General features: G+C 44.2%; 1 protein-coding gene across 1 annotated transcript in view; it reads left to right on the top strand.

Annotated features, from left to right (window-relative positions):
* sh3bp5b (SH3-domain binding protein 5b (BTK-associated)) overlaps window positions 1-22,795 on the top strand; it is a 51,183-nt gene extending 28,388 nt beyond the window's left edge. The window contains exons 4-9 of the mRNA XM_030072156.1: window positions 11,251-11,415; window positions 11,844-11,974; window positions 14,784-14,826; window positions 16,441-16,660; window positions 18,916-19,284; window positions 20,492-22,795. Of these exons, the coding sequence (XP_029928016.1) occupies window positions 11,251-11,415; window positions 11,844-11,974; window positions 14,784-14,826; window positions 16,441-16,660; window positions 18,916-19,284; window positions 20,492-20,706 (1,143 nt within the window). The 3' untranslated portion in view covers window positions 20,707-22,795. The remainder of the gene's footprint in view (window positions 1-11,250; window positions 11,416-11,843; window positions 11,975-14,783; window positions 14,827-16,440; window positions 16,661-18,915; window positions 19,285-20,491) is intronic.
* Window positions 22,796-25,229: the final 2,434 nt, after the last annotated feature.

Here is a 25,229-nt window from a genome sequence, read left to right as displayed (position 1 = left end):
GTTCAGTATCTTGAAATCAATGCGACGTTGAATTTTCGGAGGCTTAAAATTTACAGTAAAACAAAACTGAGCGATATAATGGAGGAAGATGAAAGTGTGCAAGGAAAAATAAGTTCCACTGCAGGTTTTCCAAACTGTTTTTTTTTTTTTTTATTTATTTATTTTTTTTACGTAGCTGTGGATGTCATGGATGTCAGCGAACAGCCGCCATTTACGAAAAAGTTAAAGTCCAGCCCTGCTGTTGTGCTCACGTCTCTCTTCATCTGCCTCCTGTTTCCCTCCTCACGTTAAACCCCCCACATCATGTTGGTGTCTGATCACAGCACAGAAACAAGACATAGATCTGGTGTAAATGTGGCTGCACAATGTGATCTTATTGCCAAAAAAAAGGGAGCACACGGGGAGAAGAAACGTCTCCTCCATCTTTTCTCTTCCTCCCGCCTCCTCCTCTCGTCTCTCCTCGGAGAGCAGCGCTGGCTGTTGCGTAATCCCGCTGTTCATCTCGCTGTTTGCCGGCTAACGAGGTGTGTTTTCTCCGTGTAAGAGTCTGCTGAATAATTGAAGCGAGCCCGCAGAGTCAGATCACCTTTTCTGCCGCTTGCAGAGAGAGAGAAGAGAGAGAGAAAAGAGAGAGAGATGGGGCTTCATTTTATGACTTGTGCTGGACTTCTCCATCCGCTTGTGCTGCTTCTCGTTTAAAAATCGCACCGGCGGCATGCACGGTGATTAAAAAATGAAGGGTGAAGCGAGAGATAAGAGACGGAGTGATGCTGAGGAGGGCCGTGATGGAGAGAGAGAGGAGAGGAGAGGAGACAGGAAAGATGAGAGCAACATAGAGAGACAAACACAGAAATGATAGATGGATTAAGAGAAGGAGGCGGTGGCTGGAAAAGGAGAGAGACAGATGAAGACAAATGAAACTAACAGAGAGAGAGAGAGAAAGGAGGAAGAGATATTTCAGTTTTGTCTTAGTCGCTTGACACTGACGTGTGTGTGTTTATATTCTCTATTACGATTTTTAAAATTTGTTTTAATCCTCTGCAGCGCTTCAGGACTTTGTTGGTGCTGTAGAAATGAAACCTTTTACAGAAACAGAGAGAAAGATGGACGGAGACGAGGGTGAAAGAACAAAGTTCAGTTCCAGTAAATTCAGCAGAAAGGGAAGTAAGAGCCGAGCCCAGCTGCCACCTGCTCGGCCTCAACAAGGAGCTTTTAAACACGTTAAGAAGTGAAACTGTACATAAATAGTAGGATTAAGACTGAACTTTATTGTCCAAATTTGTTTTGCGACCAGCAAACAGACACATCTCATAGAGTCTCATATAAACCAGAGGAAACAGTGAAGCCCCGTCTCACACCACCCACTGTGCAGGAACGGGGACATTTTTATATAAATATACATCAATTTATAAAATAAAAAATAGTAATAATATAATTTGGTAGTGATAAACAGTGTGTGTCAGAATACAGCTACATTTGCCTTATTATTAATAATAATAATAATAGAAACTAAAATCATCCACGTGTTGCTGGTAGGTCATCGCTAACAGTTTAGCGTACATGATAACTTTATCTCCAAAGTGAGAAAAGAACAAATTATAGCTGCTTTACAGCTCAGTGGTGAGTAATTCTGAATTATATGCAGCAAATTCTGGAAATTTACATGCAATATAAGACTAAAACATCACAAGCAGGGACTTGTTTCCTAGTTTTGAGTTTTATTAGGACGTTCTTTTAGCCAGCGGCCGCTTGTAGAGACATAACTCATCAGTATAATGAAAATCAAAAGGTGAAAAATGTTAAAGTTAAGAGAGGAAGGTTTTGTGGGCAACAGGCTAAAATAATAATGATAATTAAAATATCACTGTGGTGGATGAATCCGTTTCTTACCTGAAGTAGCTCCAGAAACAAACCTGGATACATCAGCTGCTGTATCAGATATTGACTTAAAATTATCTATCTACTATTTAAAATTTGACACGGACTATGTTTTATTACTAAAGGGTGTGTCTTACTTTGAATAAAGTTGATTGGGCGGTCATCACAGGTGTGTATTGTACCGTGCAGCAGGTATGATTGGGTTGTTTATGTTGCAATGATTTTTATTTCTTTTTAATTGTCATTTTAGGAAAACCGGGCTGGTTATTTCTCCATCTCCTCGTTCATCTTTCTCTCTGCCTCTCTGTCTCTCTCCCGGCTTGGTCCAGTTTTACCGCGTCGTGACTCTCATCTCTCCGTCTCGGCGTTTCTGTCCTCCCATCCCTCTTTCCCCCTCTCTCTGTTCTTCCTCCTCTTGGCTCTTCACATCACAGCCGACTCTTTCATCCTCTGCTGCGGCTCCGGAGGCTCCGACTGCCAGCCGAGCCGTGATGGGCTTGATGTTTTCACTCGCCTTCGGCCGAGAGAGAGGGAGAGAGAAAGAAAGAGAGAGAGAGAGATGGAGCTGCAGGAGAATAAAACAACAGTCCCTCTCTCTCTCTCTTGATGGGTTGATGAGGCGGAGGAGAGAAGCAGCGGGACTGCCCGTCCTTCAGAGCTCGGCTGTTCACTCCTTTTTCAGAAAAGCCTTGCAGCCGCTCTCTTATTGAGCTGTAAAGTGTTTTTTTTTTTTTTTTTTTTTTTAATTCTGTGCCTTTTGGCTTTTCATTTGCAGTTTGTGTGCAGCTGCGTCAGTCCTGCATCTCCCAGCAGCCACAGCTGGCTCCGCCTCCGACCGCGTGCAGATAACGGAGAAAGAAATGAAAAAGATAAAGAGGAATGTTGGCTTTTCACTGTGAACAGAAATGTCAACTCATGAAAACATAACATTTTTTAATCAATCAAACCTGCCTTTTTCCCTCTAACTGATCACTGATTGGTTTTCACGCCCCTCGCCGTGTGTGAAGCCCCGCCTCTCCAACCTGCTTCAACAGGAAATACATCAAATTAAAGAAGTCCTCATATGCAAATGATGCTTCATTTAGCCTGAATAAACAGGCTAATTTAGCAACGTGTTGATGTTACCATGTGACAACCAGCCACTGCTACCATTAGCCTTTACAGCAGGAATGTTAGCCGCTGTGCTAATCAGACGGTGGTCAGCTGATCAGATTTATCAAAAACCGCGTCTGAACCAGGGGCGGAGCTAAAGCGGTGGCCTGGGCTGGCAGCTGGGGTGGCCTGTTTTCAGGGTGGCAGCTTGGGCAACCCGATAGAAGATCGCCGTGTCATCTTATGCTGCATTCACTTGCACTCGGACAGGCGGGTCTCATTCCTCTCATGTTGCAGAGCGATTTCACCAGAGATAGACAGAATAAGATCATATTTACTTTTCAGCTCTGAAGAAATTAGAACAATCAGAGCTGAGTCAAGCTGGAGGTTCGGGATTCAAACAGTTTATGGCGTTTTCTCATTAGCAAAAGTGATGATTTCCATCCAACATGGCCCCCAAAGAGTGTGTTATGTATTTTCCACCGAGTTCAGTCGTCATTGTAATGATTTCTGAGGTATTTTGGAAGTATTAGATCACTCTTTTGCCAGAATCAAATCTCTTACTGATAAGACAATTAACTGTCTATGATTTCCACAAGTAATCACTGAATTTTGGCACTGAACTTTGGTACTGAAACCTTTTATATTTTGTCTGATGTGGCTTCAGATGAGTTTTTCCCTGCGTCACGAGTCCAGACGTTATGATAGCAGGAGGTCCCGGTCACAAGATCGAGCCAAATAATCATCATTTTCACAAACCCTGCAGCTCTGTCACTTTACCAGGACAGGTAATCATTAATTTAAGTTCTTCCCAAAGCCCCGTTTTAAAGAACAGAAGTACCACAACCAAAGCGCACACGTCGAGATTAAGACATAATTAAAGAAGGAATAATAAGAGCAAGAGATGGAACAAGTACAGTAGAGCAGATGAAACATTAATGATCGCTGTTGGGGAATTGGGACGCGCTGTGCAGCAGCGATTTTATGAGACAAGAATACAGATAAGACCCGAGCTAAATACCGAGTACAGATGATAATACAACAAAGATTAAAGTACATGACAAACTGCAAAAGTACGCTTTTCCAGATCTGCTTGGATTTATCTTTCCCTCGTTCACAGCAGCTGAAGGTCGTTCAGCGCCTGCCGCCTGCTTTCTCTCTCGGCTGTAAGTGGGTTAGTTTTCCCGTGCCGCCTGAATCCCTGCAGCGGAGGACCGAGAAGCGCTTGTTCCTTCAATAATCCATAACATCAGGTTTTTTTTTCCTGAGTCCAGAGTTTACATTTTACATTAACCCCTTTTCTGTGTAGCTCGCTTTTCTGTCTGTATCCACAGTGACTTTCCACTGAGACAATAAACCTTTAACACGGACGTGTCAGAGCTCATAATAAGGCCGCTAAATCAGCTCTGAGAAGAATGGAAGATGATAAACACTTTCTTCTTCAGAGCCTCAAAGTATGCAGAGTCATACCAAAGTCAAACATTTGTGTAAATGAACATGAAAGTCTGGAAAAATGTGGATGTTTAAACTGGAGGATATCCCGAAAACCTGTCTGTACTGTTTTTTTTGGACCGTTTGGGTACTGACATTATGAAAAAAAAAACCCTGGCTCTCTCTCTCTCTCTCTCTCCCTCCCTCTCTCCCTCTCTCTCTCTCTCTCTCTCTCTCTCTCTCTCTCTCTCTCTCTCTCTCTCTGTCCCATTATTGTGAAACCCCAGTGCTCTGAAAAACCTCATTAATCTGTTGGCCCGCTAAACCGAAAACCCCCTGTAGAAGGAAAACCGTCCACTTGGTGAGTTCGGTAAAGTCCGGGCCGGGGTTTCCTCGGGTTGCGGCTTAAAGGGTAAACGGGGCGGATGCGTTTCTTGGCACGGAGGCAAAACTCAGATTAACTCGGGCCGTCACTGAACCGCAGCGACTCCAGAGAGTGTGTGTGTGTGTGTGTGTTCAGAGCGAGGGGGTGTTTGTTTTCAGACTAATGGGCTCCCAGCCCAGCGGGACGTTTGGTCAGACGATTGGGGTTTCGGGGTAATGGGCCGTCACACCCGTTTGTATGGCACCCTCTCTCTCTCTCTCTCTCTCTCTCTCTCTCTCACTCTCTCTATTCTACATATATTCATATCTGTATATCTATATCTGTATATACCCATAGTAGTGCCTGTTCTTAGCTAAAGCAGATGAAGCATAATGCCAGATGAATTTGCTGATGGAGTGAGGAGGGGAACGTAGGGATAGGGAGAGAGAGAGAGGGGGAGAGAGAGAGAGAGAGAGCACGTGCGGGATGGGAATCTCGTGGCCAACGTGACATGCCGACCCACTTCTTGCAAGAGAAGGAGGAGGAGGAGGAGGAGGGGGAGGAGGAGGAGGAGAAGAAATGACTGCAGTCACTCGCCTCCTCGTCACACCTCCTCCAGAGAATATGGAGAGAAGGCCTGGATCTTCTCAGCACACACACCGGCCTCCCTGCCCGGTCCATATGCTGTGTGTGTGTGTGTGTGTGTGTGTGTGTGTGTGTTTAATCACCGAGTATGAAAACTACTCAGCAAGTCGTCTGGGTGACAGAGTTATATCGAATCCATGTGACTGTCACAAGGAGTCATTTCAGTATTGATGTGCTGTGATTCTCATTCTAAATCATTCAGTGGCTCTTCACTGCACTGAAAGTCAGATCACACTTTGTTTCAAGGGTTATATTTGTATTTTTTCTAAAATGATGCACTGAAAAAATCTTTTGGGTTGGCAAGTATAAAAGTTGGTGGAATCGTCGAGGAAAACCATGATGGTAAATCGTTAAAATACTTCTTAATAAGCAGTTTTCTGTTGTAATAATAACTGTGGTGTTTTTCAGACACATTAAACTGAAGTAGGCGTATAAACAGGATGAAGATGAGGTTATGTGTCGTAGCTGACTGTCACACAGACGGTCTCCCTAACCTTAACCACGCCCACATTTCAGGAGCAGACTCTGATTGGACGGTGACTCCGCTGGCATTCCATTGTGGCTCAATCGCTGCTTTGTTTTGGTGGAAATACAATGAGGAGCTCTGTGGCGTCTGGAGAAACGCAGCTCAGCGTTTTGTTTGGTCACGTTCAGGCCGTCACGCAGCGGAAGGCAGTGAAGCTCCGCACGCCGCCGCATCTGAAAACACAGAGACCAGGTGACAGTGCAACAAGGATTTAGCTTTTCACCTGTTTCCTGCACGTCACCAGTGGAAAGTCGGTTCTTGTCCCAGGATGCAAACAGCACGCCGAAAAGCGCAACCCGCTTTTTTCGTGGCCATTTGGGTGACTTGTGTGAATCATGCAGATCCGGTGAGTATTTTCACTGGCTAACAGCAGCACACTGGCTTAGCTTGTCTATTCAGAGAAGAGGTATCACTTCGGCTTATTTTTCAATCTGTGTTATCACAGGCATACTACTGCTCATTCATTGGCAGCTGAATTGTTAGGTCTGTTTTGATAAGTAAGTTTATTTCTTGTCTATTTAGAGTTAAAACAACAACTCACAATTTAGAATTTCACAACAATATTTTTATTTAAGATTTTACAGTACGTCCACTGTAGTGGATTTTACTGTAAAAAACATAATTTTAAATTTAAATAAAAAAAAAAAAACAATTCAGAACAATCAATTACAGACAATCAATGCCATTAACAAGAAAATATAAAATTTTCATAAGTAAAAACCAATAGCTAAACAGTATTTGACTTCCTGTTTCTTTTTTCACGACGTGTGCGTTTTTCTGCAGCTGCCATTTTGCTCAATAGAAAGTGGGTGTTCCCCTCATCCCACCTTATCACATGAGGTATCATTGGAAAGGCCTGGATGTCCTCTGTACACCAGGACTTGATAGGGGAGCTCAAATGAGTAAAAGGATATAGACGATCAACTGATGTCCACTACAGACGACATATAGGCTGGGTCTCAGGAGGATAAGCAGCACAGCTCCTGGTTCGGGGCTCAGATGATCCTCCTGCTGCCGTGTGAACTTCCAGCTGACAGTTTCCATGACAGATTTTGCAGATTCGAATCGAAACTCGCCTCGCCGCCATGTTTGGTAAACTGGTGTCACGAGGAGGGAGGGAGCGCCTGAGACTCCGATGTTAAATCTCTGCTTTGAAAACACAATCTCAGGAGCAGCTGGAAATCAGCTCAGCAGCGACGATAAAACATTTTCCGCGGCTGAGTTGTTGTGTTTTGTTGCTTTAGAACGAATGAAGGTCCATCAGCAGAGCAGCCGTTCATTTATCATGAAAACCCCAACGGTCAAACATCTTTAAAGTCTTTATGATCCCAGACGATATCAAGGCTCATATCACGATATTGATGTAATATTGATACTCAGCAGAAATAACCTCACATTACATTTAGTCACATTTAATTTAATAATAAAAGTGAATAAAGTGTCGACACACCGGCCCACAGTAGAACACACAGAGCAGGGAAACACTGCAGGGCAAAGAGGGGGAAGTGGCTTTCTGTGCGTGTGTGCGTGTGTGTGTGTGTGTGTGAGAGAGAGAGAGAGAGGAGACAGGTAGAGAGAGCAAGACAGGCACCTGTACACCGAAACTGGGTCAGGACTGTCCACTTCTTCTTCCTGTGAGCGGAGGAAGGCCTGAGAACCTGAGAAAAACTTCAGAGACGGAGAGAAAACTTTGTGATGAGCAGACACACACACACACACACACACACACACACGCACACCGAGAGAGATGAGCTGGGATTTGCTCCAGCACAGCAGTGACAATTTGTCGTGTTTGCATTAATGTTTTTGAGACGTTCGACATCGTGTGTGACGGTGTACATTTGCAATCGCACACGTTCACGCACACACACACACACACACACACACACACGCACGCACGCACACACACACACACACACACATGCAAACAAACACCTTAGTTTGGGTTAAATCCAGCACTGTCGGCTCCAACTGACAGATTAGCAGAGGGAAGGATAGGATTAGCTAAGTGCTGTTAACACCATCCCACACACACACACACAGTCCTCCAGCTGAAAAGCCTTATTTAGCTGTTGCGCTGCTGTTTCTGCTGCAGGGCGGTGATGTTACAGAAGGCAGACGTGAATGTGCTGTGCTGACACGCCGCAGCGCGCTGAAACACACACACACACACACACACACACACCGTTCGTTTTTCTGTCGGCGACGTCCAAACCCATAGAACACAGATCCACCAGGAGTTTACAGGCCCTTATTTAATGAAACTGCGGAGGAATATCAGAATATCCGAGTTTAAGCTCCTTACTGTGGCGTTCAAATCATAAAAAGTTGTGTTTTTTGTAGAGAAAGATGCTTCATGCCGCCTGATACACAAGGGCCGGGTCTCATTTTCAGGACAGTTTACTCTGTAGGGAGAAAAAGATTACAGAGCCAGTGGAGCGGCAGATAAAATCTCAAGGAAAAAACTTGACTTGTGAGAATTTCTGAATATTCTCTGAGATTAAAGTCACAAATTTACGGGAAAAAACCTTGAAAATAACCTTTTGACAATATAGCAAGTACATATAGTCTTCCTAGTAATAATCACTTCTGTAGATATTTGCAAATCCTGCTGGTTTGAGCCCAGAACCCCAATCTCCTCCTCAGCATCTGGACTCTGAAGAGACGTTGCTGTGACTCGATTCAGAAGAAAACAATCTGCTGATTCTGGGCTCAGATCAGCAGGATCTCCTTGTTCCTAAATGCCACTGCAAAGTAGAATTTGATCATCAGCTGCAGGCCTGAGACACAGCCAGCTTTTCTCATAAATTTGTGATTGTTTTTTTTTTTTTTTTTTTTTTTTGTGAATTTATAACTTTAATCTCGGAATTTTTTTGTGGCCCTAAAACGTCGTCATATTTGTGGGACATCCTGATGTTTCCTTCAGATGTCAGTGAGAATGTGTGATGCACTGAAAAGGGGAAAAAAAACAACATATATTTTTATTTGTTTGGGTGGGACTGGGGGGTCATAGGTTAGGGTTAGGTTAATATTGAGAAAAAAAAAATAAACAAACTGCGATCTAATTCCCCTGAAGTTGTAAACAAATAAATGACATTATCATGACATTATACATCAGTATCAGTGCATAACACGGCCCTGTGCTGCTGTGCCAAATAAAACTGGACCTTTTCCCAGTTTAATTTCATACTTTAAGGCTGCACACACACACACATTCACCAGTCACACACACACACACACACACACACACACAGCATGTGCTCCTTTACATTGTGAGGCACCGGCAGCCTTGTCTCGTGTTATTAGCTGCTCTGCTCGTGTGGCTTCACGTTAATTAGCCAGGTGATGTCTGTGTGTGTGTGTGTGTGTGGTGATGCTGCAGTGGGACACACACCTCACACACCCCGCGGTGCAGTTTGTCCTTGAGGTGCACATCGTCCTCAGACGTTCCCAGTTAGCAGACGTTACCGGCTGCTGGCTTCCTGCTGCTTCTTGTTGTTTTGATGTGTTTACATGTAAGACCTGTAGGGCTGTAGTCTGCTAGTCACTGGTCGATTTATTGGTCAATATGTTCTTAGTCGACCAAAATCTGATTGGTCGATTATTTGCCGTGTTCATTTTATCAGGAGTAAAGCACTAAGTGCTGATGGGGGTGTTTTCAGAACAGCCTGTTTCACAGGTAACAGTCTGTCTTCAGAACACCCCCCTCGTTTTCACAATTTTGGATTAGCCCAACCCACTGGAGACAGACAGGCAGGCCTGTATGTTCTGAACTGAAGAAAAAATTAGGCCTGGTTTTCCGACTATTTGCTTAATTAAGAGCATTTAATGAACATTTAGTCCTCTACCCTGTCAAAGACGTCGTCAGTGTGGCAGCATTTTACCAAAATAGATCTAACTCCGTCAGTTTTGAGTATAAACATCAGAATGGGCATATTTCAAAGTTTTAGTCTAATAATTGTTTTATAACTGCAGGCGACGCCGGCAGCTTGACATAGTACTATTTTCAGAAATCACAGGCTATGATGTTGCGTAGGTGCACGTGATGCAGCGTGTCAGAGCCGACTGACTGGAGTGTGTCATTCAGTGCAAAATAATTAGGTCAAAAACTATTTAATATACTGCAAATACTAGTTGTTTATGATTATTTATAATTTATTTAAGCGGACAAGGCTACCAGGTAGGCTACTGCCCAGTGAATTAATCTAATAATAGTAACTTTTTTTTTTTTTTGGATTCCCACCGCCCCCCGATTAGTCGACTTTTGGTCGAAATTTCAGGACTTTAGTTGACCAAGATTTTCTCTGGTTGACTACAGCCCTAAACACCTGATGTGTTTACATGTATGATCTCTTTTACACGCTTCCCTCGCTGATCAAATCGAAGCGGCACGTCCCTCTGGTTTACGTGCCGCGGTCCCGGTTCATTTGAGTCGCGTGTTACTTTGTTCATCCTGTTAAGTCGCTCTCAAAGAATCAAACTTTGTCAGTCCGCTTGACGCAAACGCAGCCCTGGGTATGAAAGCCACCTAAGCTGTTACTCTCACAAATCTGATGGTGTTATTTTTGGCCCAGCTGGTCGATTGGGGTGTGTGTGTGTGTGTGTGTGTGTGGCTGTAATATGGACCTCCTTACATGTGAGCTGCATCCAGCACAATAAAAGATAAAGAAGAGCTGAAATGACACCGACACAAGAATTAATGTCCATAGATGAAAACCATTAAAATCAATAACTGGAGCTTTTAAAGTGACAGACGATGGTTTCAGTTTATTTTCTGGAGAAACTGCGATCACTTTCAGAGACTCGACTCTGTGAAGTTATTAATGATCAAGGCAACCTGCTTTCAATGGTTATACTCCTCATTTAACAGTAATAATTATAGTCATAGTAATCTTTATCTAAAATCCACCTTACAAAGTGCTTCACAAATGCTTGAGGAAAGCTCCTAGCTTTGTGCTGTCAGATAAACCTGCTTGATAGTAGGGGTGGGGAAAAAGTCAATATGGGATAGTATCGTTATCAATGCATGGACGCCAAGTATTGATACTGCATCGCCAAGAATCGCAACGTTTATGACAGGTTGTTGTGGCCGTCAGACTCTTTAGCGCCTCCTGTGGAGAGTCAGAGGGTCAGAGTTAACAAACTGCATAACTGCACACTCTTTAAACTGTTGATTTAACCATTTAACTGCAAAAAATCATACCTGTAGGACTTGACAACAATTCAACCCTGTGTGTGTATATAGGGAGGTGAAGGTTTTTTGTAACGCTGGTGTGACCGAAACCTAAACCGGTGTCCTCTCCTCTGTCCTCAGGCCCAGCTGGAGGCCCAGAAGGCCACGCAGGACTTCCAGAGGGCCACCGAGGTCCTGCGGGCGGCCAAGGAGACCATCTCCCTGGCCGAGCAGCGGCTGCTGGAGGAGGACAACCGGCAGTTCGACTCGGCCTGGCAGGAGATGCTGAACCACGCCACCCAGCGGGTGAGGAGCGGGCGCCAGGGACACTGCATGTTCGATTGAGATTTGTTTTTCATTATCCAGTTGAGCTGTAACTCGTTTTTGTCTTTGCTTTTGGGTTTTCTGTTAGCCGTTTGTCTTCCTATTCATGCAGACAAAATTTAACACACCTAGTCACCAGGTGCAGTAATACCTGTGCTGTCATTAGAAACACGGTATACAATAAATGCTGACATGCATGCATCATGAATCAGAGGCAGATCCATATTTCTTCAGCTGTAAACATGATGGAAACTTACCACATCTTACAAAAAGGTCAAAAATAATATGAATGTGATATGAGGTCGTCTCTTTTCAACTGTCACCGGTGTTTACGGAGAGTTTGAATCAGAACATTTGTTGGGACCCGTGCACACACACATGTAAACGTGCTCTCTGATTGGCTGCCGCAGGTGATGGAGGCGGAGCACACGAAGACGAGGAGCGAGCTGCTGCACAAGGAGACGGCGGCCAAATACACGGCAGCCATGAGCCGCATGAAGCAGCTGGAGAAGAAACTCAAACGCACCATCAACAAGTCCAAGTGAGTTCCTCCTGTTTTTTTGCCACTGATAAACATTTAGACAACACCACCTTTTTTAGTTTGTTACCCAAAGAATCTGGTCTCCTGAGGCCTTCCTCCACAGCCAAAATACCAGCAGTCACCAGATGTTGGACTGACTCAGCTGGAGGGGAAATTTGACAAATCGCCCAAACCCTCGTGTCTCATGAAACACTTGGACGAGTTACTTTACATGCATGATAACTCTGACTGCTATCAGGAGTCTGAGATGTTAAACATAATCTGAAAAAAAAAAAAAAAATCCACCAAAATATCTGGAAAAGTCTGGAATTTTGAAATGGAAAATGTGCAGGTTCATCTTGGCCTTTTCCCAGAATCCCTCCAGGACGCTGATGCAGATAAGAAGGTCAGACTGAGTGAAATGTTGGCATATAGACTCCCTGACTGTGTGTGTGTGTGTTTCCACCTTGAGTGTTTATTTGAAACTTCTCAGAGTGCCAGGTGGGCGGGGTTTTAACCGCATTTCTGATAATGTCAGGAAAGTTGTTACTCACACACTGGAGTGACTGAAAAACTCACTTTTGTTCTGCATGTGGCTCTAACACACACGGTTCAAACACACACACACACACACACACACACTCATCTGACAGGTATGTGCACACGCCGCTCGGTGCACACGGGGTGTTTCTCTCTGTCATGTGCACCCTGTTTATTTATTTTCAGCCGCACAAAAATAAAAATATATTTATATGCATCACTGTTGTGTGTAAACGGTGGAGCTCGTTCACATGATCCCATCCAGCAGGTCGGTTTCCCTCCAGATAAAACCAGGTGTTGAAGAGGAAGTCCGCCTGTAGACGCTGTTTCACAGGTTGAACGCGCTGAAGCGTCTTTGCCACAGCGTGATCTCACACTGAGTCCTGTTCCAGCTGACGTCTGCCCTCACACACGCCTACAGAAAACATTCATAGACATGTCTTACAGTCTAATTTATATTTTTACAAACGTTTTGGTGACTAACCAGTTCCTCCTCGATGGATCACAAATAGATATGAAACACAAAATGCTTTATCATGCCCAGTAGAGGATTTTTTTTCCCCAGGAAGGAGCCACCAGTGTTTGAAATATGAAATGGAAATGCCTCTGTGAACCGAATATAGTTGGAAGTACATCATTATGTAAAGCTGTGATAGAGAATGGGGAAATAGTTCATGCCTCTGTTCAATTTGAATTTTATCCAGAGAGGAGTTTCCTAAGCAGAAGTGCCTTACAGTACCTTACAGTGCCTCGCTCACTCCACCCGACTTTGCTTATTTGTATTTTTCTATGATGTTTTTTTATGCTATTTTTCTATGATGTTTTTCTTATGCTGTTTTTTTCTGCTGTTGCTGTATTTTGTATTTATTTTTACTGTAAGGTGAGCTTGAGTGCCATGAAAGGCGCCATAACAAATAAAATGTATTACTATTATTATTATTATTACCGCACAGTGTTTGTACAGTAACACACTGTGACACCTCCAAGCTGCCAAGTCCTGCTCGTGGCGCTGAGCAGCTTCGTCCCAAAATAAAATAAAAAAAAAAATTTAAAAAAAGAAAGAAAGTAAGAAAGAAAGAAGGAGAGCTGTTAGCTTTGCAGTGCTTGACGTGAGAGCCTGAAACACTCGGGACTCAGAGGGGGATGTCCAAACTGTACGTCACCAACACACACACACACACACACACACACACACAGCACCTCGACCTGCTGACAGTGCATGCGAGGACTGTTTTGAAGCCCAGGAGTGATTTTCTGAGTTTAACCGGGCAGTAAAACATGACTTCAAACCAAATGTGGAAATCACACAAGAGCCGCCCCGCATCCCGAGTGTGCACCTCACGAAACTGCAGGTCACACCTCGGCGCACTTCACCGGCCAAGTACAGCAAACGGAAAAAGAAAAAAATATCACATATAAATGTAGATATATTTGGAGGATTAATGTTCTGAATGGTCTGAAGGCGAAGGTGGAACGTTTAAATCTTAAAGTCTTAAATGCAGATATTAGAGGGTTTAATTATTTTCATTTGCACCACGTCCACTCTTACATCAACACAGTTAATTTTACCGTGTGAAATCTTACTTTTGTGTGTGAAGTCTTACTTTTCTCCCTTCATATTATTATCAAATTACAGTAATACTTCAGGCTTGTCAGATTAAGGAAGCAGTTTGAGCTCTGCTGACTTCTCAAGGTCATTTGTGGTTATTTTGAACTCTTTATATACTAAATTATTAATCAATTAACACTGAAAATAATAATTTGTTGCAGTGCTGTTTGAAATGTAACCTCAGAAAGGCCATAAAAAGTTAAAATCTTATATTTCATTTTTTGACTGTCCTCTATCACTGAATCCAGTTCTGGTCACATATTTTGGTGACAAATCCATACTAATTATTTCAGCTGGTAAAAATTAGAGCTTTTTTTTTTTTTTTTTTTTTTTTTCAGTTTAGCTGGTTTTGGTGTGTGGATCTACCTAGGCTGACCTTGTGTGTGATTCTGGTTTGTGATTGGCTCCTCGTGGATCGTGCGGCGATCCGAGCGGCGGGCTTGCTGTGTGTTGCCTCAGCTGCGACTTAATCCGTCCTGCGTAGCTCGCTCCTTCAAACGCCACAACCCCTTTATCTCTCTCTCTCTCTCTCTCTCCCCGCAGGTTGCCATGGTGATCATGTAGCGATGGCTCTTTTTCTGGGTTACGTGATGTTTTATTCCCCTCTGTTCTAATCCTTTTCTCTCTTTTCTCTCTCTCTCTCTCTCTCGCCTGCCTTGACCTCCTCCTCCTCCTCCTCAGGCCTTACTTCGAGATGAAGGCGAAGTATTATCTGCAGCTGGAGGTACGTGACGGCCGCTGAGCTGTGATTTACTTCCCTCCCCTGCTCTCTGATAGCCTCTTAAAGCGACGAGGAGTGTGTTAGTGCACAGCTCGGCCTTCAGCGGGCGGCTGTGGTTTAGTGGAGGCTCACACACCTTGACTCTTTGTTTGCACCATAGGCGGTTCTAGGGGGTGGCAGGGGTTGGCAGCTGCCCCCCTAGAAAAATGCCTTGCCACCCTAGTTGCCACCCCAATTTCAGACAATTTATTTATTTATTTTTTAATTGTGGCTGTTACGAGACTCAAATGTCCGAGTGCAAGTAAATTCAGCAAAAGATGACACTCCCACTATTTAAGGGTTGACAGATAGATAGATAAATAAATAAATATTTCTAATGCCACCTTTTGGTTTTCTATTCAATGCTTTACTCATGTGCCACAATAATAGAATGTTTTTGAGTTCAAATATCCTCATTTGGGGGTTTTCCAAGCAAATACTGATATATGTGATCGTTTGGTATTAAATCAGCATATATATTTCTGCCACCCCTTAAAGTCTCCATGCCACCCTCTTGCCACCCCATGAATATTTGTCCAGATCCGCCCCTGGTTTGCACACACACACACTCCCTGGGCAGGAATGTTAATTTTTCCAACACGGCCACGCTGTAGATAATCTGGTGTAGTTCCCATTGCTGTTCATTCACCCTACTCAGACTTGTGCATCGCTTGTTTCCAATGTGTGTGTGTGTGTGTGTGTGTGTGTGATCACCCGTCCCTGAAACGAGCGTGCCCCAGGCCGGGATCAGACAGGAGGCTTTTGTTCTCCTGCAGCTGCGAGCGTCGCCGCCGACAGACAGACAGACAGACAGCGCCGCGTCCAAGGGCACCGGCGGCATTACATCATTCGCTCTCCTCCTCCTCGCTACGCGGCGCAAACTGTGACAGCATCTTGCAAAGCTGTCTGATCGCAATCAGCCGCTCAGCCTGAACCTGAGCTGACAAAGGGAATGATGTGCAAAGTAAAATAAAATAATAAAAAAAACAGGATGGAACAGATGTACCTACACCCTCTGTTTCCCTGTGAGGATGCAGGCACATGGCAGGTTTATCAGCTGGTGGGAGAGCTCAGGCGCCGACACTAAAGGATGAGGCGATGAGGCGTTTTGAACTTGAACCACAAAATGCAGCGTCCAAAAAGTGCTTCATTTCAAAATGCTAAAAAAAAAAAAACAGCACTTGAAATTCATCATGCTGTATCTGCTGGAGTCCTGACTTCTGCACTTCATGTGATTGATCTTCATGCTTGCGGCTGATATGAGAGAGTGGGTGTCGTTTATGTAAATGATGGGTATCTCGCTTCAGATAGACATGCTTCATGAGTCTTCAGAAATTCTTCTTCAGCTTAAAGCACAGGCACCGTCTGTTTATTGAGTTCATTATTTTAAAAACAGAGTGCAGCACGAGTCAAGCCTCTCTCTCAGTTATTCAGTCTTTAGATTCTTATATGAATTTAGTTTGAGAATCTCAAATCTGCAGCCCCCTCAGCTCCTCAGTCCATGTGTGTTTCTCCACTTCCTCTCTCTCTCTCTCGCTCACATCTGATGCCCCCCTCTCCTCCTCGGCTCTCCTGCAGCACCTGAAGAAGAACGTGGACGAGCTGCAGGCCAAGCTGTCCCAGGCCAAAGGCGAGTACAAGACGGCCCTCCGGAACCTGGAGATGATCTCCGACGAGATCCACGAGCGACGGAGAAACTCCGCCATGGGCCCCCGCGGCCGAGGAGTGGGCTCCGAGGGCGACAGCGTTGCCGGGGACGACATCTCCAGCTTTAAGTTGGAGTCGGACGGCATTTCCAGTAAGTACAGTGAGTCTGAGTGATGTCAACAGAGAAAAAGTACCATGCCTCATATTTTAGAGAGTCCAACTCTTTGCTGAAGTTTTCCTCACCACCGTTGTGCTCCAGCTCCCAGGATAAAATGTGGAGAGATTTTTAAATGTATAGAATGACTTGCTGGCCATGACCAAACCAGGTGAGATGCATAAAACTATACTCAAAGGGATCATGCAGATGCCACACAGTATATTTATTATAACTTATGGTACTGCACTATGGTGCTTAATGGTATTTTTTGGTACTTGGTAGTTCTTGATGACGCTCTTCGTTTGGACGGTGACCTTATTTGGCACAAAGGCTCACCCAGGCGACGCTTCGGGTGTGTGCAGTGGCTCGGTTAGATTTGGATGAGCTGTAATTGGGAGTTCTCGTGGTTCTGCTGACCGTCCAATAAATCTGCGTTAAGAAAGGATTAGCTTTGCCGTTTAGCTCCCACTTAACCCTGGTAAAGCCGTTTTCACATTCAGTGGTTTCAGTTGCAGGCGGCACACAGGTGGCTTTGAGGCTAATGCATTTAGTATGAGCTGCTGTAGTATTTTTAGGGCTAGGGAACACACACACACACACACACACACACGGTGAGTCAACATCTGCCCACAGACAGGTTTTCCAAGGCTGCCAAACAAAGTGTCTCTGGGTTTAATGGAAACAGGAACGACTGTGCAGAGCCGGAGCTCTGATAAGAACAGCAGATTAAAATCAGTGCGCACAAAAAAAGCTTTTAAAATGTTTCCCTTCAAGTAAGCAGGGAACCAAACTAAATTCAAAAGAGAGGAGAGGATTGATATTGAGAGGAAAGCCCACTCATGACTCATACAGACCATAAAAAATGATAATACAAACCCACTTCATGATTTTCAGTGGATGTTCTCGAACCCCAAACGGCTTTGCACTGTACAAAAGTTGCATTTGAGTTGCATCATGAAAAGCCAATCGAAATGTAAACCTCCGCACTTCAAACTGAACCTCAACCCAAAGCTTAATCCTAAAGGAGTCCTCTTTTAGAAGGGCACCAGCCAAAATAACCCCTTTAAAAAAAAAAAAAAAAAAAAAAAAAAAAAAACAAAGCACATGAAATAATACCGACTTCGTTAAAAATTGAGATCCTATAGATCTGTGGTTTCATAGCCTGAAGTTTTCAGCGGTTAAACATTTGTCAGTTAATGTTTCTTTCATTGTTTTAAAGTGGGAATCGTTGAAAATTTTGTTTTGGCTGTGGTGTTTCTGCACTGCCCTTCCCGGAGATCGCCTTTCAGTCAAACAAAGTGAGCAGGACTTAGATTTATCGATGCAGCTCGACTCGAGTTTTTCATCCCCTCCTCTGCTTATCGCTGCTGAAACGAACTGCCCAGTTCTTCAAACAAACTGGGAACATAAAATGCATCGCTTCCTGTGCAGCAGCAAAGACACAGACAGTGGAAATGATTCATGAGCTCACTATTGGCCGGATCGCTGTTAGATTTTATTGGGAGAGCAGCAAAACGAAGGCCGTTCCCTCGCTTCCTGCATGGTGTCGTACAGTGCGTTTTGCAAATCCTTATCCTTAAAGTCTGCAAAATGTGTGTCTTTCCACTTCCATTTGGCCTCGGGTATAGGATATATAGGGTGTTGTCACCATGGTAACCGCAGAGAGCCATGGACGTGACCGACCCGAAAACACACCAGATGATCGCTGTTACAGCTTAACCTATATTAACCAGGAATGTGCTGCGCTGGCTGGTTTATAGTTGACCTGGTTATTCTGTGACTGTTCTGTTGATTTACTGCATGTTGTAAAGAATAAAAAAAAAAAAAGAAAGCACCTGTGATGTGCAGGAACGGGAGGGTTTGCACGGCTGCAGGGACGAGAGAGGAGCTCATCTCCATCTCAACTTGCTGTCTTGAATATTTGGAGTTCACCTGCTCGTACGCAAGACAAAGACACGTCTCCGCTCCCAGTGTGCACACACAAACACACACACACACACTTTAAAACACACAGTACACACACCCCAACACTCTTTTGTTCTCTGACTCTCGCCCATCTCTCCTCCTCCTCCTCCTCCTCCTCCTCCCAGCTCTCTATTTATATCGGCGTCTTCCTCGCTCCGAGTGCCGTCTTGACGCTGAGCACAGGCTGTGCTGGAGTTGTTGCACGTTGTCGACAAATGTGAATCTCACTTTCTTCCCTGTCTCTCTGCTCCCTCCCTCTCCCTCCACCTCCCCCCCCCCTCCAGTGACCTCGGTGTGTTTCGATGACGACGTGTGCGGCGGCGGCAGCATCATGTCGGAGGAAGACTCGGAGACTCGCTCCACCTGCAGCCTGGGCTCGTCCCCCAGCAGCCCGCAGGACCTCCTGACCGCCTGCCACTTTGCCAGCTCCTCCCCGTCCTCCTCCTCCTCCTCCTCTTCCTCCTCCTCTTCCTCACCGTCACCTACCCCCTCCTCGTCCTCCTCCTCCTCCTCCCCGGCTCCTTCGTCGAGGCCCTGCAGTCTGGATCTCCCCAGCACGGTGTCGCTGTCCGACTTCGGCCTCATCTCGCCGGTGCTCGGCCCTCGCAGTGAGTGCAGCGGGGCGTCGTCGCCTGACTGCGACCTGGAGAGAGGTGGGTGCTGGGAAAACTCCTGTGTGTTTAAAGGCAGAATGAGCAGGATTTGACGTCATGGTTTGTAAGCACCACAGTCAGAGTTGGACCCAAGGAAACAAGTTTTCGTTTCATAGGAATGGCGATGGCACGAACGCCGTCGCCATCCTACGAGGAAAAATTTGGCCCGCTGGCATCTACCTGCTCAACAGGGTGAAAGCCAGTTCAGGAGTGCATCCTCGGTGCATTTTCACCTGGATTAGATGCATAATGTCTTTCCATCCAGCATAAATACATACACACACATACTTCAGCAGATAAATAGCTAAATAATGTATGTAGAAATTACAGCGCTGTGTGCAGCTTCGTCAAACGGGTGTAAAAGTTTTGGGAGATGGATGGTATGTCAGTCTATTTCCTGTTTTAGATTTGTGCATAATTCGTGTGGACACTGAAACATGACATGGGAAAGCTGAGGGTGATTGTGTGCAGATGAGAGCTGTGCACCATCAGCCGTAACTGAGTGCACATGCTGTTGCACAGGAAAAAAAAAAAATGTGGAAGTGAGATGGATGGTGCCTGAGAATCTATTCTGGGTAAGACATATGATCTCCCGTTACCTGCCCAAGTCGCACCTGCACCACAGGAGAGAACTATTAGTCACGATGACAGCCGACTGCGAGCACATGCCAGCTTTGCATCTGGAGCTGCAAAACAGGCTCTACGCAGTCTGCAAGTTCCTCTCCTGTAGATGGAGGAAAATTCTGGAAATGGGTCACGATACTTCAGTCGCTCTTGATGAGTAACTTTCTACTTTGGTTCAACGGAAAAAAGTCACTTCACGTTTTCTATGTCAGTCAAAATGATCTTTCTCTGTGGTTTGCTGGTTTTCTTTGCATTTGGATTTTCACAACGGGGAATTTCCTGCAACACTTACCATGATATTTACTACATCTACTTACATACGGTGATTACCAACACATGTTCTGCGTGAGAAAAAGGGTTAAATCAAGAGAAAAGGAGAATGACCTCAAAGTGGCCAGAATTAAGAACAGGAACCGCTCAGAGCTGTTTCTATTTTGTGACTTGACATCCTAGTGCCATGTTAATTTACAGTAAATTTAAATATCTTGGCTAATCAGAGCTGAGGAATGATCTTTCTGTTTTACTTCTTTATGGTTCTGCTTGCTGAAAAATAACCTTTCCTTCTTTCTTTCCTGTGGCTCAGGAGATCGGGCAGAAGGTGCTGAGGGGGATTTGGATAACGCACCCAACAACAACAACAACAGTTTGGCCTCCAACACCAAGAAGACCCTGGGCCTGGAGGGACGCTTCAGCTTCCTGAACCTGCGTCGCCCGCGGCCCGACAACATCAAAACCACAGACAGTTGCTCCCAGAAGGCCAACCCCAGCCAAACCGTGGTCCTGGTTAAAGGAGTCTGAGAAACAATGAGGTCTTCATGGAGGAAGGTTTTTTTTCCTGCCCTGCCCCAAACTGTCTGATAGAGAAAACAGTGAACTATTATCAGGGGCTGCCACGCTAGCTCCCGCCACCGCACTCCATTTGCAAAGTCCATGGACAAAAGGTGACTGTGAATGTTAAGGTTGGTGTATGAATACAGTTCCTGTGGATCACGGCTAAGATACAACTAAGGACCCTCTTCGTTTGAGGACTGGCAGTGTTGTTCTACTCCACTTCCTGTATGAAGGACCTTTCACATTGCACAAACAACGTTCTGTTGGACACATGTTGGTGAAGGGTTTTGGAGGGGAAGTTGCTCATGTTTTTTTTTTTTTTTTCTTTTCACATTTCCAGTGGCAAACTGCACTAAAAGTGAAAAAGCTTGTCGCAGCAGCAAAAGTACACTACTAGCTTTCATACCTTTGACTTAAAGTCATTCTTAAAATTTATTTTGAAATAAAATAATCGGGATCATAACCTTCAATCAAAATGGAGAAGTTAATACTTTCGAATGCCACTCAGCATGCTCTGAACCATGCATAAGCAATGTTTTAAGTGTTATTTTTAAATAATTTAAGTCATAGATGTTAATGAATAACCGTGCCATGGTCCATTTTGATCTAAACCATCTGTTCTACACTCCTACACCAGATCTGTAAATATGTTCTTGTACTTTTTGAAGATATGTATGTGACATTATGTATGTATGGACCTGTCCTGCCTCAGTTTCCGTTGAGGATATTTAATTGACCACCAACATTTCCATGATGAGCCCAGGCATGGATCCAAAACTAGATCAAGCTGCACAGATATGGGACGAATTGGACTGCAAACTGGATATCTTTAGGAGAGCGAGTTCTCACGGTGGACCACCATGGATTTGAGTTATCCCTCCTTGCCCTAATTTGTCTTTTATCCGTTCTGCTTTCATGTGGCATCAGAAAAACGAGCATTATGAGACAGCATGCACACCGTCTTGTTATCCCTCTCCTCTGTGTGGTGTCCCCCAAGGCTCTATACTGGTGTCCCTAACTTTCCCCATAGCCCCTTCCTCCTGAGGACTGTCCTACTGAAAGACAAAGCAATACAAAGACAGAAATTGTACACCGTATCCTCTGATGGACATATGTAAATAGGGAATTTACGGAATGAGACATTAACAGTAAAACAACGGAAAACATTTTAACCGCAGGGCTCCGAGCGCAGAGGGTAAAGCGGCTCGATGAAACTGATGGATTGTGTCGGTGGACTGTGTTCACGGGTGAGGTAATTTATGTAAGCTAACAGAACGGTTGCTGAGTTGTTGAGACATCCTCTGCCACAGTGTTTGGTCAAGCTATTTGTTATATAGATACATGTCAAGCCAAATGTATCGTACTGGTGTGTAAGATGTTTATGAGGCTGGCACAGTACTGTTCAAAGGTATACGTTGACATTTCAAAGTTCATCCTGTTTTCCTCAGATATTGTCATATTGCAAGAAAAAGAAGTATTTACATTTGGTGTTTATTGCTCTGCTGGGTAGCATACATCATTAAAACTAATCGTGACTACTAACTAGAAGGTAACAAATAAGCAATTTCAGCGAGGAATTTGAACTAACTGTTCGCAATTGCGGAGCCACAGGCAGAATTTATTTTTATTTTTTTTTCCTGCAATGTGAGCAGTGCTTGGCGGGGATAAAAAGGCAGGCTAAGATTTAAAAAAAAGTCAGCGTGTACCTTTTTCAGGGTTCCTGTTGTCTCAGCTGCTTTTGTAGTATCCTTAAAGAGCATGTTTGGAAACGAGGGTGTTAGGAAAGTATTGGTGTGCAGCCTTTTGCTTTGTGTGATCTCTCTTCTGTCTGTGTATTACAGTACGTACGTGTGTGGCCAAAGCGTAACGTTATCTGTTTGTGTATGTGTTTCTGTGTCACTTTTTAATGTGGAATTAAGGATTTACCCAGGACCAGTCCTCTCTCATGAGTCTTTGTTCGCAGTGGGTCGTGTTACGGTAGTCCTCTCCATCCTCTCTCCACAGCTCATGTGCCTGTTTTTCAGATAACAGCAAAATAAAACCGGCGTTCACTTCACTTGTCGTCTTGCTTTTCTTTAAGCTCATTAGTTTCATGGTCTCCAGAAACCAATGACATGATTTGCCGGTTTTTGAATGTTGTGAAGGTTAGAGTACTTCAGTCTAAGTAGAGGGCAACACGCTCAATCCATTAAAAACAAAAATCAACTGTGACATTTGGCTCAGTGATGCAGATTGAGGAGGCATTAAGTGGCATCAAGCATACTTCAAAATTCACCTCTCTATTTAAAATTAGAGAAGTTCTGTGTACTTGAAGCTTGAGTTTCACTCTCTCTTATGACCTCTGTCACATGTCACTTCCTGTCACACATCACCGCTGCGCTGTTTACTGAAGCCGAAACGCCGTCACACTGCACTTAAATGTTGTTTTGGAGACAGGAGAACATGCCCAGCTGAGGCAATAAAGATTAGTGGTTTTGAAAGACTACCAGTCAGTGACAGAGTGACTTGTCTCTCTCTCTGAGTCCTTGACCCATTTGAATCTGCACACAATGTGATGTAATTGACCACCGAGCTGTTAATCTAGACTGAATGCACACCTCAACACCTGAGGCCTGCTTTAAAGGTTCTGTGATCCCCTTTGATGGTGCTTGTTGGTGTACACATAATCATGACAAAGTGATTGTATGATTTGTAAAACTTCAAACAGACGTCTGGTTGACAAGGTTCAAATGCTCAGGCAGGTTTATATTTTACGTCCGCACATTACTTGCAGGTACTTGAGGTATTGCAGCCTTGGGAACCATAACAGCAGGCTTTAATTTTTTAAGATACATATCTTAAAAAAATGAATTTAATCTTTAACAGCTGATAAAATTATGAATTTTACGGATTAAGGGTATTGTTGGTGTGCAGGAACTTGTAACTTTGAGGCACCAAGAATGTGAGATTCACTGCCAACACCAAAGTGTTATAGATTAAAAACAGGAAACAATATTCTGTGACTAGCTTGCTGCAAGAAGCAAACGGTCATTAAACCACGGATGCACCGGCATTTATTTATAGGACGGCAGCTGAAGTGCATTCATGAGGCAAAGTAATTGCAAAAGCACGCTCACGAGCCATGTGCACAATACCGTACCAATACTGTATGAGCCGTTAATCAAGCATAAACAGCTTTATTTAGCCTAATATTTTGATAAATCAGGCGTTAAGCACGACTTTTAAACAAATCACTTGAAGATCACGGTATTGCATTTTTCCAGGATGTTAGAGGAAGTTTGCAGGGGTGCATGAGGGTTAGGGGCTCAGTACCTGCTGGTGTCGCTGAGGTTACATTTTTTGACCTCTTAGTGGAGTAAATCTGGATAAAGGCCATCTGTTTAGCTGTGGCTGACACTTCTCTAGTTGGTTAAGAGCAAAAGAGAGCCATATCTTTAGCCCCACATGATGTTTGTTTACTACAGCCCAGCTCCTGATACGCTTTTAGCTCATTTGTCATGGTTGTGTTATTTTTATATGAATTCTCCCCTTTGACTGCAGTCATGGGCTGACCATTAGTTACGAAGGGTATTTACTTGATGCCATGTGAGAACAAGAGGACAACAGTTTTCAATAAATAACCAATTTGATCTTAAGATCTTGAGGTTTTGCACCAACACTAACAGCTGAGAAAGCCGAGAAAATTGGAAATTACAAAAATGGCCAAATTTAAACCAGCTTGGTCAAGCTAATGGTTTTCTGATCATATTTTTTGTGTTTGTGTTAGGGCCGATCACTCTTGTAAGAGCCGAGGGAGTTTGTGCTTTAGTTTAGTCGTGTGTGATACTTTTCAAGGTTACAGTAAGAAAGCAGCCCTAAAGGGACGGGTCATGCTGAGTCATACTCAAATGCCTCTCAAGGATTTTGGTCATACCGGCCTAAAAACTGATACACAACTTCAAATTTGGTCGTCCATGCCACTGAAAGCAAGTCATTAACATTCCTAATTCATGAAAGTGCATGTCCGTTTCAGAGGCGGTGCTGAGCTGAGTCAGGCCAAATATTAATTTTCATGCCGTCAGCATAGAGAAGTCTGCCTAGCGACAGAGGCCGAGCAAACCGCCTGGTCAGCTCTCACAACTCTGCCCTTGTGTTTTCCTCATGACGCGTCCTTCGCCTTCACACACTTAAACCTACTCCTCCCTCCTCTTTTGCTCCTGAGTGTCGCTGACAGGATGGGGCATGGGCACTAAATGAGGTGGGACGCTGAAAACCAAAGACGGCAAATTAATTACACAGCAGTTTCAGTGCCCTTTTCAAGACGATGAGTTCAGAAACAAGAGGCAACAGACAACTGATGGATGTTATGAGCTCTATCCAAATGAAAAATCAAAACAGACTCAAGTACAGATGTTGACATCAGGTTTTCTGTATTCCTTCCATTCAAAGTTTGAACAGATTACCCTACCAAACATTTAGTGCAAGTTCTGCCAATATTACACCAGGATGCT

This window comes from Myripristis murdjan, chromosome 16 (assembly GCF_902150065.1).
Source record: "Myripristis murdjan chromosome 16, fMyrMur1.1, whole genome shotgun sequence".
NCBI lineage: Eukaryota > Metazoa > Chordata > Actinopteri > Holocentriformes > Holocentridae > Myripristis > Myripristis murdjan.
This window is presented reverse-complemented; position numbering and strand designations above follow the sequence as displayed.